This window comes from Narcine bancroftii, chromosome 1 (assembly GCF_036971445.1).
Source record: "Narcine bancroftii isolate sNarBan1 chromosome 1, sNarBan1.hap1, whole genome shotgun sequence".
Taxonomy (NCBI): Eukaryota; Metazoa; Chordata; class Chondrichthyes; order Torpediniformes; family Narcinidae; genus Narcine; species Narcine bancroftii.
Window position 1 is genome coordinate 96,782,720 of NC_091469.1, and position 16,859 is coordinate 96,799,578.

Below are 16,859 nucleotides of genomic sequence, written 5' to 3' on the forward strand. Positions count from 1 at the left end.
TTCATAAGCTAAACCCCTCATCTCTGGAATCAACCTGATGAACTCCTCTGGACCGTCTCCAAAGTCTGTACCTTGTTCCTCAGGTAAGTAGACCAGAACTGCATGCAGTACTCCAGACGCAGCCTCACCAGTACAGTCGCAGCAAAATCTCCCTGTCCTTAAATTCAATCCATTTGGCAATGAAAACCAACATACCATTTGTCTTCTTGATCACTTATTGCACCTGCAAACCAACATATTGTGATTCATTCACAAGCACTCTCAAGTCCCTCCGCAATCTTTCACCATTGATCAAAATATTTTTTCCTTGAAAAATGGATGACCTCATTGTACTCCATCTACCAGACCCTTGCCCACTCACTTAACCCCTCGCTATCTCTCTGCAAACATTCTGCATCCTCTGCAATTTTCTTTACCATTTAATTTAGTGTTATTAGCAAATTTAGTCCCCTCTTCCAAATAATTAATGTATGGCATGAACAGTTGTGGGCCCAGCACTGTTCACCTCAGATTGCCAACAGGGAAACACCCATTTATCCTAACTCTCTCTTGGTTAACCGATCTTCTATCCATATTAACAGATTATCCCCAAATCCTGCAACATTTTATGGATTTTCCACTGCTCACCTTACATTTATGTATCCCATCAAAAAATTGGTTTCCTTCAAATACAGATGTTGAAATACAAAACCCACACTGAATCCCCCGAACCAGCTGTGCCAAAGAGGTGCCAAGTCTTCACGAGGTACTAGGGAAGCAACTGGGAAGAGCAGCTCAAACAGGGTGGCAGAAACTCCTCTGTCAATCATTCTCCCTGATCTCCATGGTACGTTGCTATTTTATACAGCAATATTGACAGATGAATTTATACTCGGAATGATTCCTGAAGTAATTGGCATTATTTCTGTCTTCCCTGCAGCCATACGTATTAAAACAGCACATTTTATCGAGTGTCAACTTTTGTGTTTTACTTCTTCACTTAATCTCATTGATGCTTGGGTACTATTCATTTAACATTCAATGATGCAATTCCTTCTAAAATTTGAAGTTAATGCTAATCGTCTGATCCTGCAATTAGAGTTTTGTGGAGACCTTTTTTAATTTTTTTTTAATTTACACGATCATGTTCAGCAACATATCAGGTCTACATGCATTGAATCCAAAGTTTGTGATAAGAACAAATACAGAGCAAATACAGAGCACTGCAGATAATTTAATGAGGAAATAAAGAGGAATAACCTACAGATATTTAATGCATTTATATTTAATGTGTACATATCCAGGAAAATAAATGGCACCACCAACATTTAACAAACTATCCACCCGCAGTACCTCAGATCAATAGCATTTCATCATTATAATTTAATGTTCCTGCATGGTTAATGATTACAAAATGCTGGTTGCTTTGGGATGAATGCTAACTCCTTAATCAAAATAACATTTCACCACCTACCTTGGAGTATTTGGCAACTGTAATTAAATTCAACATAAATGGTGTAAAAGAACAATTAAATTGTGGGAAATTCAACTTTGCTCCCAAACTGAAAGAAAGCATGATGTCTTTTTGCATTTTATGGTCATTTGATTTGCTCTCAGCACTGAAATCTTCTGAAGGGCATGACTTGTCATTCAATAATTTCAGCCTCAATAATTCCATTTTTTTTTTTTGCTGCTGTTGAACAGTGTGTTCTGTTCTGACACAACACTGTGGATATGTTCACAAACTGCGAATATGTTCACACACTATGAATATGTTCACACACTGCGGATACGTTCACACACTGCGGATACGTTCACACACTGTAGATATGTTCACACACTGCAGATACGTTCACACACTTCAGATACGTTCACACATTGCGGATATGTTCACACACTGTGGATATGTTCACACACTGTGGGTCTTTGCACCATGACAGTCGGATGATCGAAAACAATTTAAATTCAGGAAAAAAAACTGCCATTGAATTTTGTTTAGGCAATGCTGTCACAACTCTAATGCAGAAGATACAAAGTAAAACAAACCCAGTCAGACTGAAAGGCCTCTTTTCCTGCTGTCCTCCAAACAATTTCATTCAATTTTGTAAGTGGACAATAATTGTGGTTCTAAACAGGAAGGTCTGCAGATTCTAGTGCAATACACAAAAGTGCTGAATAAATTCAGCACGTCTTGCATGCAGCATCTATAGCATGGGTGGGCAATCTACAGCCCTCAAGCCAAATTTATCCAGCATGCAACCCAATGCCATGGATGCCATGAGACCAACTCAGTTCTAGCATCTCTGTGTGTTTTTAATATATCAACTTCTGCCTGCCATAAAGGCAACCAAAGAGTCACCATGAGCATTGGCCAATTCCCACAATAATAAGTGAAAGGGAAGCAAAATAGAGTCTCTCTCCCGCAGCTGGACTCCCATTCAATCCATTAGCAATCTGAGCTCCACATCTAAACCTCAGACATAGTCAGGAAGCTTTAAGTGCCCAAGGTCATTCAGAAGATATTCTTGGCCAATGGCAAAAGTTAAAAGTATTTACTGGAATATATGTTTCAAGGTGAGAATAGGCTCATGTGATGCCTCAAATCAGATGCCACTAAAAGAAAGGGCCTGTTTCTCAACTGTAAACTGCAGATAATTCCAGGTAACCTATCCCACATCCATAACAGCCTGGAGGGCTTGGAATGTGATTTTTATTTTCTTGGCAAAACTGAACATTGATTTTATGCATTAATTTAATAAAAATATTGTGACAGATTATATTTTATATTGTATATAGATATGTTTTAAAGGAGATCAATTGTGGCCGGTTTTTTAGTGTAGGTCACATATAAACTTCAAAACAGATCTCATTTAAAATGCCAGAGCTCTGCTCAAGCCAGACAGTCTACGCTCTGAGTGCCTTTGCAAAAACATTGAAGAATGCCTATAAGGACTTCACAAGTATGTGTTAATTGGACATATTGTTTTGGAAAGCAACAGATGAACTGAATCGGAAGATTGGGTCCAGTGCCACAGTCTGACTGAATGCAGTTTGCTGTTCTAAGAAGGCAATATTCTTTTCTCTGAGTGAGAGAGAGAGAGAGAATTCAGTTCTATAGTTCAGCAGCAGCAGCTGGGACTGGAACAGGACAAGCTGGCAAGCTTGTGGAAAAACCCCATTTTGAAGATGGGTTGTGATTTCTTAGTTCAACCTGTTCAAAGCCCCTTTGGTCCATACAGGAAGAGATGGCTGGCTGTATAATGTTTCACCTGAGATAAGGGAAACAGAAAAGGAACTCTGTGGTGACCTGAAAGAAAGAGTTTATCATCTGGAAAACCCTGATATAGCAAGTTTCTTCAGCAAAACTCTGAAGTGGCTGATTGGAAGGAATCAGTCTGTGTCCAGCGAACAATAAATCTTTCTCTGAAAACTGACAAGAACCTTCCTGAGCGATAATCATTTACCTTTCAAACACCAAAGCCTGGTGAAATTCATAAATGTTAAATTCTGGGCACAGTATAAGAATTGCCTAGTACCAGTGAACGTGGAGTGAAAAATGAGATTGGACTGTGAATCAAATAAATTTTCTGAACTTGTACACACATTACATACACGTGTGCCTAGAATTAGAAGGGGATTAAGTTAGGTTAAGTTAATAGTATTAAGTTAGAGTTTGATCTGTTTTCATGTTTAAAAATAATTAAAAGCAACTTTTTTTTCAGTAACCAATTGTCTTGGTGAATTTCTATTGCTCCTGGGTTTTGGGGTCCTCTGGGCCTGTCACAATAATGTGAACACAAGGTAATTTCTGCATGAAGACCAGAGTGTCATGGACTAGGGGATAATCAGCTGGGATTTGCAGAACAATAAAACCAATAATGCACATTCCAATGCTGTTCCTTCCATTGGCAGGTAGCCTTGGATTGGCAGTGCATGAGGCCATGGACAGACGGATCAGTGTGGAAATGCGGTGTAAAATTAAAATGTTTGGCCACTGGAAGGTACTTGCAGCTGGAGTGGTCAGAGTGAAGGTGTCTAAAGAAGCAAGCTCTCAATCTGCATCCAGTCGCCCTGATGTAGGGAGCACTAGAAGCAATCTGATTCGTTAATACTTAGTTCCACTGCAAAGTGTTAAATCATCAAAATTTAGCAGAGGTCAAGGGAAAAATATCTAATTTTTAAACATCTATTAATTTTTGTATCTTGGAACCTGGACTGGAAACTTTTCCATTTTGGACACCAAATATCACAAGATTATAAGATATAGGAGCAAAACTGGGCCCACTGGCTCATCGAGTCTGCTCCACCTTTCTAATCATGAGCTGATCCATCCACCCACTCAGCCCCATTCCCCAGCTTTCTCCCTGTCACCCTTGATTCCCTGACTAATCAAATACCTGTCAATCTTTGCCTTAAATATGCCCAACGACCTCACTTCCACACCCACCTTTGGCAACAGTTTCCACCGACTCATTACTCTCTGACTAAAGACATTTTTCCACATCTCTCATCCTGAAATTACGCCCTCTTATCCAAGAATCCCTCCGATGGGAAACATCCTTGCCACATCAACTCTGACCAGGCCTTTCAACATACAAAATGCCTCTATGGGGTCACCTTCATCCTTCTGTACTCCAACAAGTACAGTCCAAGAGCTGACAATTTCCTCATATACTAACCCTTTCATTACTGCAAGGTGTTATTTTTTGCTCCGGAATCCAGCATATGTCGTCTCTTGTGTTTCCTGTCTGTTTTACTTTACTCATTATCAAGTAAGACTATGACTTCTGATCTTTAGTGTTGAAATGTGTATGGAGGTCCATGAAGATGGGAGAGTTTGATCTGGAAAGTTCCTTTCCCACAAGTGCAGGGATGCTGTGGCATCAGTGGGTCTTTCACTCTTTACTTCCTCCATTCTACCATCCTCTTGTGAACGAGCATTGTTTTTCATGAGGGAACACACATCAGGAAATCCCAATCCTCATCATTCTTTATGGTGTATGTCAGTGATGTAACTCAAAGACTTTAACTCTCTTTATCTGCCCACCATAGGGCTGCTTTCCCCGTGTCAGCTCTCCATTAACTTGTGGCTTTGGTATTCCATCATCAGACAGGTCCCGCTGAGTGCATAGGTGAGTGGTGGTATCTGAGGGGAGCTGGTGCGCCAGAATGAAGAGTAAGGGAGAAGACGAAAAAAAGATTAGAGCAAGCGATTGGGTTGTGGTGCAGCAGTTAGTGCAACTGCCTCCAGTGATTGGGTTCAGCACCCTACTACCCCCCCTACCTCAGCTACTGCCTATATGGAGTTTTCCAATTCTCCCCAAGGCCATAGAGATTTCTACTGGGTGCTCCAAACCCCTCCCAATCCCGAGGTATGCAGGTTCATTAACTGGCTACCACATACGATCTTTTCAGGTAGGAAAGTGGCAAACAAATCAATAAAGATATTATGGAGTTAAAATATGTTGCAAGGGTACAGGGATACAGGTCATGGGCCTCATGAGATTGCTCTGCTGGGAGCTGAGAGTGTCCTGATGGGCTGAATGGCCTTCTACTCTTTTGGTCAAGTAAGTCTTCATCCCCAACTGAGGAAATTATGCATGGTGCAGTGAATTACAATCTTAGTTGTAGTTTGTAATATTACAACATTATACTGTGTGTAATATTTGTACTGAGGTTGGTTTTTTATTAATTTAAAATACAGTAAAACCCCTGGTATCTGGCACCTCTGGGGATTGATAGATGTCGGATAAGTGTATTTTCCAGTTGCTTGAGACTTACTGTTACAATGTCTAACTAATACATCGACATTAAGAATGAACAGTTTAAAAGACAAAAAATACTATACTGTACTTACATTGAACAAACTTCACTTTCATGAATATATAAATCTTAAAGTATTTTACTTTATTTTCAGTCACATTCTTTGAAAACGTATAACCATCGCTACATCTGCAGGTTCCTCCCTCTCCACAGAGCCGCCCGAATGACGAACAACATTATAGATAATTAACCTACCCTTCCCTCACGTTTACAGATAAACCCTCTGACAGGGATGACTCATGCTAAGCAGGGATAAGCAGACACTTTAAGAGAATCACCCCACTGTGAGCGGCATCAACCAGCTCTTCTTCCTGGGCAACACCATTGCTGTTTCACACAACTTTATTCAAACAGTTGCTACGACCAAGGCTGGATGAAATATTTACTCCCATCTCCACCAAAGTTTTATGTGTTACTTCAGAGAACATTTACTTTTACAATTTTTAAACCTATGCTTTTTAACCTATTATTCTATTCTTATTTATCTTAATTTTTAACATTCACTTCCTTTGCCAGTTGCTTGAAACCGCTGTTTGCTTGAATTCCAGATACCTGGGGTTTTATTGTATTGATAAAAATTCTTGAGAATGCAAATGGCTTAAAATCACGGTGCAGAATGTAGATAAAATGAAATTAAATGTTCAAAAGTGAAGTCATATTTTTGGTATCCCAATGAGAAATTTGAAGTTTTCATCAAAATTGATCAGCTCATGATTAAATGGCATGGAAGATTTGATGAGCTGAAGAGCCTATTTCTGCTCCAATGTCTCATGGTCTAAACTAGTGGTTCTCAACCTTTTTCTTTCCAGTCACATACCACTTTAAGTAATCCCTATGCCATAGATGCTCTGTGATGAATAAGGGATTGCTTAAGGTGGCATGTGGGTGGAAAGAAAAAGTTTGAAAACCACTGTTTTAATCGTACCTAATTGGCTCATTATGTGCACCATATCATAACTCCAAAGGAAATGGACCAATGACAATCTTTCTCAAGAAAAATATTTCAGTAATAATCGAGTCTAGAGCAGTGATTCTCAACTTTCCCTTCCCACTCACTTCCCACCTGAAGCAATCCCTTACTAATCACAGAGCACTGATGGCATAGGGATTATTTAAAGTGGTATGTGAGTGGAATGAAAAAGGTCGAGAACCACTGGTCTAAACACAAATGGATGAAATTCTGGATTGGAGTAAAGCATGCCCACTAAAACTGAGTTCTGAATCTCTTGTCACGAAAGTGATCAAAAAATTTGAGAACAAGTGATCATCTCTCCTTTGGAGCTGTGCAGAAGTTAGAACATCAACCCTCTGTCAACATTGCATATTCTGTACCCATCTTCAAAATGAATGTTACCTTGTGTAGAATACATCCTCTCACTGCTAATAAGCATGTCATTAATTCTCTCAGTGATTCGCTCTGATATTGGCTCTATTTTACACAGTATCAAATGTTTGAAGTGCATCTGAAGATGATCATCACTGAGGCAGTGAACTGGTTCATAGTCTCTGACTGGTTTGTGTAGTGATTAGCGCAACACTATTACAGCGTCAGCAACTCAGGACTAATCTGGCTCCATCTATAAGGAATTTGGATGTTCTCGCTGTGACTGTCTGGGTTTCCAACAGGTGTCTCCCACCCCTCAAAACATATAGTAGTTGCAGGTTAATTGGAGTATTTGTGGGCAGCACAGGCTCGTGGGTCAGAAGGGTTTGTTACCATGATGCATTAAACATTAAAAAAAGTTTAATTAAAAACCCAGAGGAGCTTTTAGCTCCAGTTTGGAAAATCAACAATTATATTAAATTATAGAAATGCTGGAGGAACTCAGCAGATCACACAGCATCCATAGGAAGTAAAGATATATGATGATGTTTCGGGCCTGAGTCCTGAGCTTATGAGTAAAAAGCAGGCAGGTCTCTGAATTAAAAGGCTGGGGAGAAGGAAAAAGTGGCAGGGGGAGGAGTACAGACCAACCAACAGACAATGGATGGAAAGAACAGGAGAGAGGAAAGGTAAGAAATAATAGGGAAAGGGGTGTTTGGCTTTGTGAATGCAGAGCTGGGGGAAAGGAGATAGAGATAGAGCTATAGGAAAAGAGACATAGGGATAGATGTTTATTTCCTACGGACGCTACAAGACCCGCTGAGTTCCTCCAGCATTTCTGTGTTTTTACTGCAATCACAATGTGTGGTGTGCAGATTTTTGTGTTTCAAATAATTGTTACCCAAGTACTATCACTGATTTGGGCACTGGAAATGGAAGCAAAACCAAAAACCAGACAGTCACCACTTTCAGACATCGACTCAAGTACACTTGGATATTTACCTCAAGAAGTTGCATCATAAACAAGCTAGGTGATTTAAGCGTTTACAGTCAAGATTAATTTGGTCTTCTGAACTGGTTTAAATTGTCCTAAGGCACAGAAAAGTTCTCTTCTATTGAGTCTAAGGTTTGCCCCCTCCCCCACCTGCCTCCCCCCAGTTCTTTGCTTATTTGGCAGGAATGCATGGTTGCAAGGTGCTGAAAAATATTTAGCCATAATGCTCTGGTCATCAAGTGTGTGAAATAGGCTTGATATGTCATTTGGTCTTTACCAATCTGTCACTTTTATCTGACCTATTGTTCACCCAAAAGATGTGAGTTGTATAAACACCTAATCAAAAAGCAATGACTGCCATTGTCTGCCATTGGGGGTGGTGTCATATGGACCCCAATATGTTATTGCATGTGGATAACCAGAATTAAAGGAAATATTGCTCCCTTAAAACTAGATGAAACCCAGGTTCACTCTTTGACTCTTTCTCTTTGGCTTGGCTTCGCGGACGAAGATTTATTGAGGGGTAATGTCCACGTCAGCTGCAGGCTCGTTTGTGGCTGACAAGTCCGATGCGGGACAGGCAGACACGGTTGCAGCGGTTGCAGGGGAAAATTGGTTGGTTGGGGTTGGGTGTTGGGTTTTTCCTCCTTTGTCTTTTGTCAGTGAGGTGGGCTCTGCGGTCTTCTTCAAAGGAGGTTGCTGCCCGCCGAACTGTGAGGCGCCAAGATGCACGGTTGGAGGCGATATCAGCCCATTGGTGGTGGTCAATGGGGCAGGCACCAAGAGATTTCTTTAGGCAGTCCTTGTACCTCTTCTTTGGTGCACCTCTGTCACGGTGGCCAGTGGAGAGCTCGCCATATAACACGATCTTGGGAAGGCGATGGTCCTCCATTCTGGAGACGTGACCCACCCAGCGCAGTTGGATCTTCAGCAGCGTGGATTCGATGCTGTCGGCCTCTGCCATCTTGAGTACTTCGATGTTAGGGATGAAGTCGCTCCAATGAATGTTGAGGATGGAGCGGAGACAACGCTGGTGGAAGCGTTCTAGGAGCCATAGGTGATGCCGGTAGAGGACCCATGATTCGGAGCCGAACAGGAGTGTGGGTATGACAATGGCTCTGTATACGCTAATCTTTGTGAGGTTTTTCAGTTGGTTGTTTTTCCAGACTCTTTTGTGTAGTCTTCCAAAGGCGCTATTTGCCTTGGCGAGTCTGTTGTCTATCTCGTTGTCGATCCTTGCATCCGATGAAATGGTGCTTTGACTACGAGATTAGGAACTAACTTCCGGGAGGTAACAGCTGACTGAAAGTGGGTTGACTGGTGGATCAACGTTTTGATGTTTGTATCTGTACATCGTGAAAATTGCAACAAACTCTATCCGCATCTTTAAGCAAAAAGTCTCATCGTGCATCTGAGAGTGTGTCGACACAGATATGACCAAAGCATGCTGTTATCACTTAGGTATATAAATGGTCTGATGGTCAGTAATGCTTAGACATTAAAAAAAAAACAATTCATCAATTAGTAAGGTGGTTGAAATATGTGGAACAGAATTTCTAGCTTAACCCAGTGCCATTTTAACATGACAATCTTCAGATGTCTCATCAAGGTTGATGATGCACTAATCTGATAGTTCCAGCTAATAATATTTCAAGGAGCGCATGGGTTCTCCCCATCCATGGTAAGATCAATTATAATTTCCTGACCTACTTGGGTTTATATTCCCATCAAATTCTGAAGCACCACTGAAAACTTTCCCAACCCAATTGGATATTACACACTGGGACTTCAATGGTCGATTATTTTCATTAAATGTGGTTCCAAATGTGATCAAATGATCCAAATACTGTACCTTCCTTGACAGGAATAGTCGGCTTCTTCTGACGAAGTCCCAGCAAAATGAAAAAGAGAACCAGTGGTATAAAGATCTCGAATGCCAGTACCCACTGTGAAAAACAAAAAGGAAAAAGGAATTTAATAGGAAAAGCTACTCCAAATTGGTCATTCCAAATTGCCGAGCTTTCACGTTGAGCTCTTCTTGATTGACTGATCATCAGATCACTCCCATTCTTTCCACTGAGGCAAAATGAAGATGAGTAACTCAAAGGCTATCCCCTCCCACCCAACCTCTTCCCTCCCAATAACATAGCTTTAGGAGGTTTCTCCACAGATACTGCCTAGCCTACTGAGTATATCTACACTTAAATTAGATATACAGCAAGGTAACAGGCCCTTCTAGCATGAGCCCGTGTCGCCAAATTAACATACAACCCCATACATTTTGAAAGGTGGGAGGAAACCGGAGCACCCGGAAAAAACCCATGTAAACATAAGGTGAACGTACAAACTCCTTGCAGTCAGGTTGCTGGTGCTGCGCTAATCACTACACTAAATGTCCCACCCTGTTTAAACCTTCTTTTATTTTTTCCATTCCAGTCAATGTGCATTATTTAATAGATTTACCATTCTACACATCCCTCCAATTCCAAAGACAAACAGACATTTGTTTAATACTCTAACCGTTACCCTATGAAGCAATGATCCCAGCGATTCAAATGTATTTAATAAGCTATGAAGGCCTCTTTGTACAAATGAAAGGGTACCAGTGATGTGAAATGTACAAGCAGCATATCTTCCCCTAAGGGTCCACGATGGCACCTGTTCGGCAACAGCCTCAAGGTGTGGCAGACTCCGGGAAAGCAGAGGACTGGCACAGGGCACCAGAAAATGGGGAGAAACCTTCCCCCTGTTTGAAAAGGAGCAGAGGAGATGACCCTATGGGATGGTAACCACAGCAGGGGATCAGCAAGGGAATCTGAGGCTGAAGAATACACAAGTGGAATACTGTTGGTGAAGCGAGGCGAGGAACCCACATTCGCTGTGGGCTGATGATGACTGCAGTCAAAGGACTTCACACAGTCTGTAGGCTTCTGGACTCTAGTTCAAAACTGTCTGAAGGGTACCAAGTAGTAGAACTGGGATATGAGAAGGTGAGGGGCCTCAGGTTCTGAAGGCTTCCTAATCGTGTTTGGTTTCAATTTGAAGCTCAGGTTGCCAATGGTTTGGACTGAAGTCTATGTGGCTGCAGAGGCTCCTGGAGCACTAAAGGTGAATCCATGGACACTCAGTGACTCTGGAGGGTCTCCCTTTTGCTTCTCTTTCTCTCTGACTGTAAGGAGTGCAGGGGAATTTCTGTTGGTGGCTAATCTTTGTCTGCCTTACTGTAGGCAAAATGAAATTGTGTGTAATATTATATTTTCAATTTTATCACATAACTACAAAAGAATCTTGAAACATCCCAATCCCAAAAATTCATGGACCAATTGAGATTGATTGGTTTGGCGTGGCAGCACCTGAGTGCTGAATTTAGACCTGCCTGTGTAGAGTTTGCACGTTCTTCCTGTGACCAGGTGTTCCAATTTCCTTCCACATGCCAAAGATTGTAAGTTGGCAGGTTAATTGGCCCCTGTAAATTGCTATTAGTGAGTGGGTGAGTATTAGAATGTGGAGGGAGCTGATGGGATTATGGGAAAAATACAATTGGGAATCACATAGGATTTGTGTAAATGGGCAGGAATGGATTCAAGGGGCCAAAGGGAGTGTTTCCATGCTGTATCTTTCTATTATTCCACATAAGTTTATTGATATTGAAAACTCTCTCTGTCAATCCTCATCCCAATCCAGGATCACAGAATCAACGCTTACAGCTCAAATTAGTGTTTGAAAAACAATTATTTGGCCTTTAGAATCACTTTCTGGGTGGGAGAGGGAGTTGGAGAAAATATCAAAATAATTTTGATAAATTGTACGGTTGCTTGAGAATGCACGTTGCATGGATTGGTGAACAATGCACGTCAATTTGAAACCTGTATTATTTACCTATTTATTTCCTGCAGTTTTTGCCTTGATGCTGGATAAGTGAATTTTGAGGCTGCCAGTTGCTTGAATTCTGAATTACATGGGTTTTATTTTTATTAGCAAGGCTAGGTTGCAACGGCAAGACTGTTTTCTCAATTCAGCAAGGATGAACACTTGTGGAGAGAGTCAAGAACAATGACAACATATGGTGCATTGCACAAGCTGTTGAGGTTCAAACTACCTGCTAATTTCCGGAGTAAAATGTGTGGCATACTAGGACATACTTTGTTTGGATGGAGTGCTATTCAATAATTCATTTTTGTCTGAATTATTTCACATTTTTTCCCCCATGCCTTTTGGTGGAGATATTTTCCAATGCTGCAAAGAGGTTTTGGTTGAACAGATTGGGGGAGGGACACTTACTGTTTGCAGCAATGTTGGAATCAACCTCCTAAATTTTCTCTGAACTGCTTCCAACACAATTATATCCCTTCTTAACTAAGCAGACCAAAAAGGATCAGAGCCACCCCTTGTACTGTTGTGGCAAGTCTATCCTCTGGCAATAATTTTCCTCTCACTGTCTCTGCATGGTCAGAATTAAAGAGATTTTTGTAGAGGAAAAAAACAAATTAGTACATCTATTCTTGTTCATTCCGGGGACATTTTTCCTTGGAGGACATTATCAGGAATTTGAAAATTTTAATTGGAGATATTTGAATGAATGAATGAATGAATAAATTAGATTTTATTGTCATAAACATGACATAAAATGTGTTGTTTTGTGGCAGCATTTCAGTGCAAATATTGCCATAAAATTACATGTAAAAAAAAATCAGTGCAAAAATTAGAGAAAATGAGGTCATGTCTGTGGTTCATTGTCCATTCAGAAATTTGATGGCAGAAAGGAAGAGGTTGATTTTGTTCCACTCAGTGTTCATTTTCAGGTTCCTGATAGTAGCAGAGTGAAGGAGGCATGGCCTGGGTGCTGTCCTTGAGGGTAGAGGCTACTTTCTTAAGAAAATGCCTGAACATTATATTCTAGAATTTTCTTGATTTTCTGAATATTGCAGTTGTGAAGACCAGGACATTCAACCCATCAAGCCCATGCTAGCTCATGAAACAATCCTTTCCTGTCACTAATGTTCATTGCAACCTATTTTCTTCAGGTTGCTCTTAATCTATCCCCTCTACAATTTAGGGCAATTTACAGTCACCAATTAAAACAGAGCCAGGTCTATCTCAGGCTCTGACACACCACCCCTCCCAACCTTACCCCCTATTCATTGGAGACATCTATGTGAGGTGCTCCCTCAAGAAAGCAACTAATGTCATAAAATACCCCTTCATCTAAATCACAACCTCTTCTCACTACTACCTTTGAGAAGAAGGTACAACAGCCTGAAGTCCAGCATTTCAAGAGTGGAGTACATATTATATGAAGCAAGGTGGCTTTTCTCTTTGGAGCAACTAAGGATGAGAGGTGACTTAATAGAAGTATGAAAGAATATGAGAGGAGAGATAGGGTGGACAACCAGCATCTTTCACCTTGGGCGACAATAACAAACGCCAGAGGACACCTGTTTAAGGTGAGTAGAGGAAAGTTTAGAAGAGATGTCAAAGCTAAATTTGTTACTCAGAAAGTGGTGGGTGCCTGGAATGGTTACCAGGGGTGATGGTGGAGGCTGGTACATTCATAACATTCAGAAGAAAAATGAAAGGTAATGGGTGGGATGTGGGGGAAAAATTAGATTGTCGTGAAGTAGTTTAAATGGATCAGCACACCGTTGTGGGCTGGAGGATCTGTACTGTGCTGTAATGTTCTATGTTCTAAGAACAGTTGCTTTGCAATATATATCAGATTTTGAAACCTCCCCTTGGTACACTAATCATGGACTGTCTGCACTATAGCACATCATTTTTCTGTATGAGAATTACTGTGAATATTTATTGTCTATCTTATGAGGCATTGTATCTTATCATTTTATTTGTTTACATAGTTTTTTTTTAATAAGTGCATTTTAGGCTGCAGCAAGTAAGAATTTTGGGCCTATTATACAACAGGTATGACAATAAACCAATCATTATCAAATACTAACCCCCATGCTTTGAGATCATGGGAGAAACACGAGGGATCCAGAAGAAACAGCATTCAATCAGCTGCGGGATCTGTGAGCCAGCAACTCTCTCAGCTGCCCTGCTGTGTCATCCAACATGTACAAGGAGGAAAATATAATTTTTCTTGTTTTAAAGCCGCTATCTTTATCCAAAGCCCCAGCCTCCAAGATTTTGCAGTGGCACAGACATATTTCTATTTATTGGTAGTGCAAAAAACTGTGCTCAAGATATATTTACAAAAGAGAGAAATGTAAATAGGGAAAATAAAAATTCAATAATAAATAAAAGTCCTTAAATGAATCACTGATTCAAGCCATGATGTATAGCAAGTCAATCCTGCCTGGGGTGGACGATTCCTGTAGACGTCCGCTGCTCAGTCATCCTTTGCCATAAGTTGCCTTCGGGTTATGTTTTGCACTGTTGGAGACTCAATTATCAAATTTAATTGTGACGAGCAATTGACAGCTCCATGATAAATGAATCATGAGCATGAAGAGGTTTGTTTATTTTTTAATTTGTTTGCGGAAGGTGGAATCACCAACTGCCCCGAAACTGAATATGCAGTTGAGAGACACCCACCTTGGTGGGTTCAGTCACACGAAGAATGGCGGGTGTAAGGATGGCAGATTTCCTGTCTGGAAGGTGTTAGAGAGCCCAATACACAAACGTGCTGGAGAAACTCAGCAGATCACACAGCATCCAGAGAAAAGTAAAAGGCGGCCAACAATTGGACTGGAGTCCTTCATGAGATATATTACGGGCCCATTCTGACACACTGGTTATCATTTACTTCCTCTGGATGTTGCGTGACATTCCTAGTTTCTCTGGCAAGTTTGTGAATTGCACTTCACCCCAGAATCTGCAAGTTGTTTTAAAACAAAGCTGTTGCTTCACAGTCACCATTACAAACACTGGTGTTTCCTTCCAAATTCTTGTAATTAATTAAAATTAAATTCCCCATTTGTGAGTCTGGATTTGAACATGTGCTCTTGAATCGATAGTGCAAGCTTCTGCTTCTTTTACGTGTATTTATCCCCCCCCCCCCCACAATGTTTTCCTACATTTCTTTTCCTTTAGCTCTCTAGCCCCTTTTGGAAAAAAAAAGCAAATGTAAAGGCGGATATTGTCCATCTTTACATTGCTTCACTTACCTTCATAAAAGCTCTGAGGACGGATTCAGCAGATGAACTCTGATCCATCTAGGGAGGTACACTCAGAGTGGAGTGACTCGCTCCACCCCCTCCATAAAGGTAATGCCACTGTAAAGCAGCTGCAAAGGGGTGGGCTGATGATGTCACGATAATGTCATCAGCCTGCGACCCAGCAGCATGAATTTTAAAGCGCTCAGTATGTTCAGATATTTATTACTCACATCAATCATATCTTTACTTTGTTCATTTTAGTGATGGTAAAAGTTTTTTGTTCTTTTGGGTGAGAGGAAATGTCTAATATTAATTTTTCACTTGCCGGCGTTTATGCATGACGTCACGGCGATGGGCGGCACAACTCGCCCCACCTCCCTCAGCTCTGGAAGACTATTCCCGACACTGCTCTAAGGAGGCAACACGAGATCAGCATTGTAGGTCTTCTCCATAAAAAGGTAAATTCACCTTTTTTTCATTGCGTCGGCTTTAATGTGGGGTTGCACCATAAAAAGGCCTATTCCCTCTCTTCCTTTTTCCCTTTGACCCCTTTCACAGAGCCAAAAACAACCCACTTCCCCAATCAATTTTCACCTTTCTTTATTCTTATTATATCCAATAAACAACTTTTGCCTATTGGTCTGTACTCCTCCTCCTCCTCCCATTCTTTCCTTTTCACTAGCCTTTTAATATAGGCACCTGCCTGCTCTTTACTCATACCTTGAGGAAGAGCTCAGATCTGAAATGTCAGTAATATATCTTTACCTCCTGTGGACACTGCAAGACCTGCTGAGTTCCTCCAGCATTTCTGTGTTTTTACTATCTAGATGATCAACCATTACAGTGAGGTAAACGTAAGAAGGGCCCTCTCTTTTTCCATCCTCTCGTCCTATCACATCCAAACATTCCATGCTCTTTGCTGCTTTGAAACCGAGCTACAGCCTTTTACTTGTCATATCAAATTGTAAATGCAGATCCATCACCAATAATCAGTAGGTATCAATAACTTCAGATGGTCAAAAGCACAAGTTATATGGCCAGAGTAAATGCTAAGCAATCTGTTGTCTCATACTTAAGGTGAACACAAAGTACAAGTTCAACTTTTCAATGCATTTCATGAAATCCTTATTGGAGTAACAGCATTTTAAATTCTTTTGTCTGATGCACCTTGCATTATGTTAAATTCAGGATGTTTAAGCTTGTGTAGAATATCTGCAAACAAGGGAAAAGCTCATTGTTTGCGATTGCAGCAGTGGGGTATTGAGTTCAAGAGTCGAGAGGTTATGCTGCAGCTCTACAAATCTCTGGTGAGATCACACTTAGAATATTGTGTTCAGTTCTGGTCACCTCATTACAGGAAGGATGTAGAAGCTAAGGAGAGGCTACAGATTTACCAGGATGTTGCCTGAATTGGAAAATAAATCTTATGAGACGAAGTTAGCAGAGCTGGCACTTTTTTCTTTGGAATGAAGAACGAGGAGAGGTGATTCAATAGAGGTCTACAAGTTTTTGAGAGGTAGACAGCCAGCATCTTTTTCCAACGGCAGGAGCAGCAAACATCAAAGGATACGTATACAAAGTAAAGGGGAGACATCAGGTTAAAAGTTTTTTTTTTACACATTGA

At 40.8% G+C, this 16,859-nt stretch overlaps 1 protein-coding gene across 3 annotated transcripts in view; it reads right to left on the reverse strand.

The window, feature by feature from the left end:
* abca2 (ATP-binding cassette, sub-family A (ABC1), member 2) overlaps positions 1–16,859 on the reverse strand; it is a 478,875-nt gene that overhangs the window by 300,215 nt on the left and 161,801 nt on the right. For 2 of the 3 annotated variants that reach the window (XM_069932956.1, XM_069932974.1), the window contains exon 2: positions 9,973–10,066. In XM_069932956.1, coding sequence (XP_069789057.1) covers positions 9,973–10,066 — 94 coding nt within the window. Of the gene's footprint in view, positions 1–9,972; positions 10,067–15,244; positions 15,328–16,859 lie in introns of those variants that run through there. The other variant, XM_069932964.1, reaches the window with a different exon arrangement.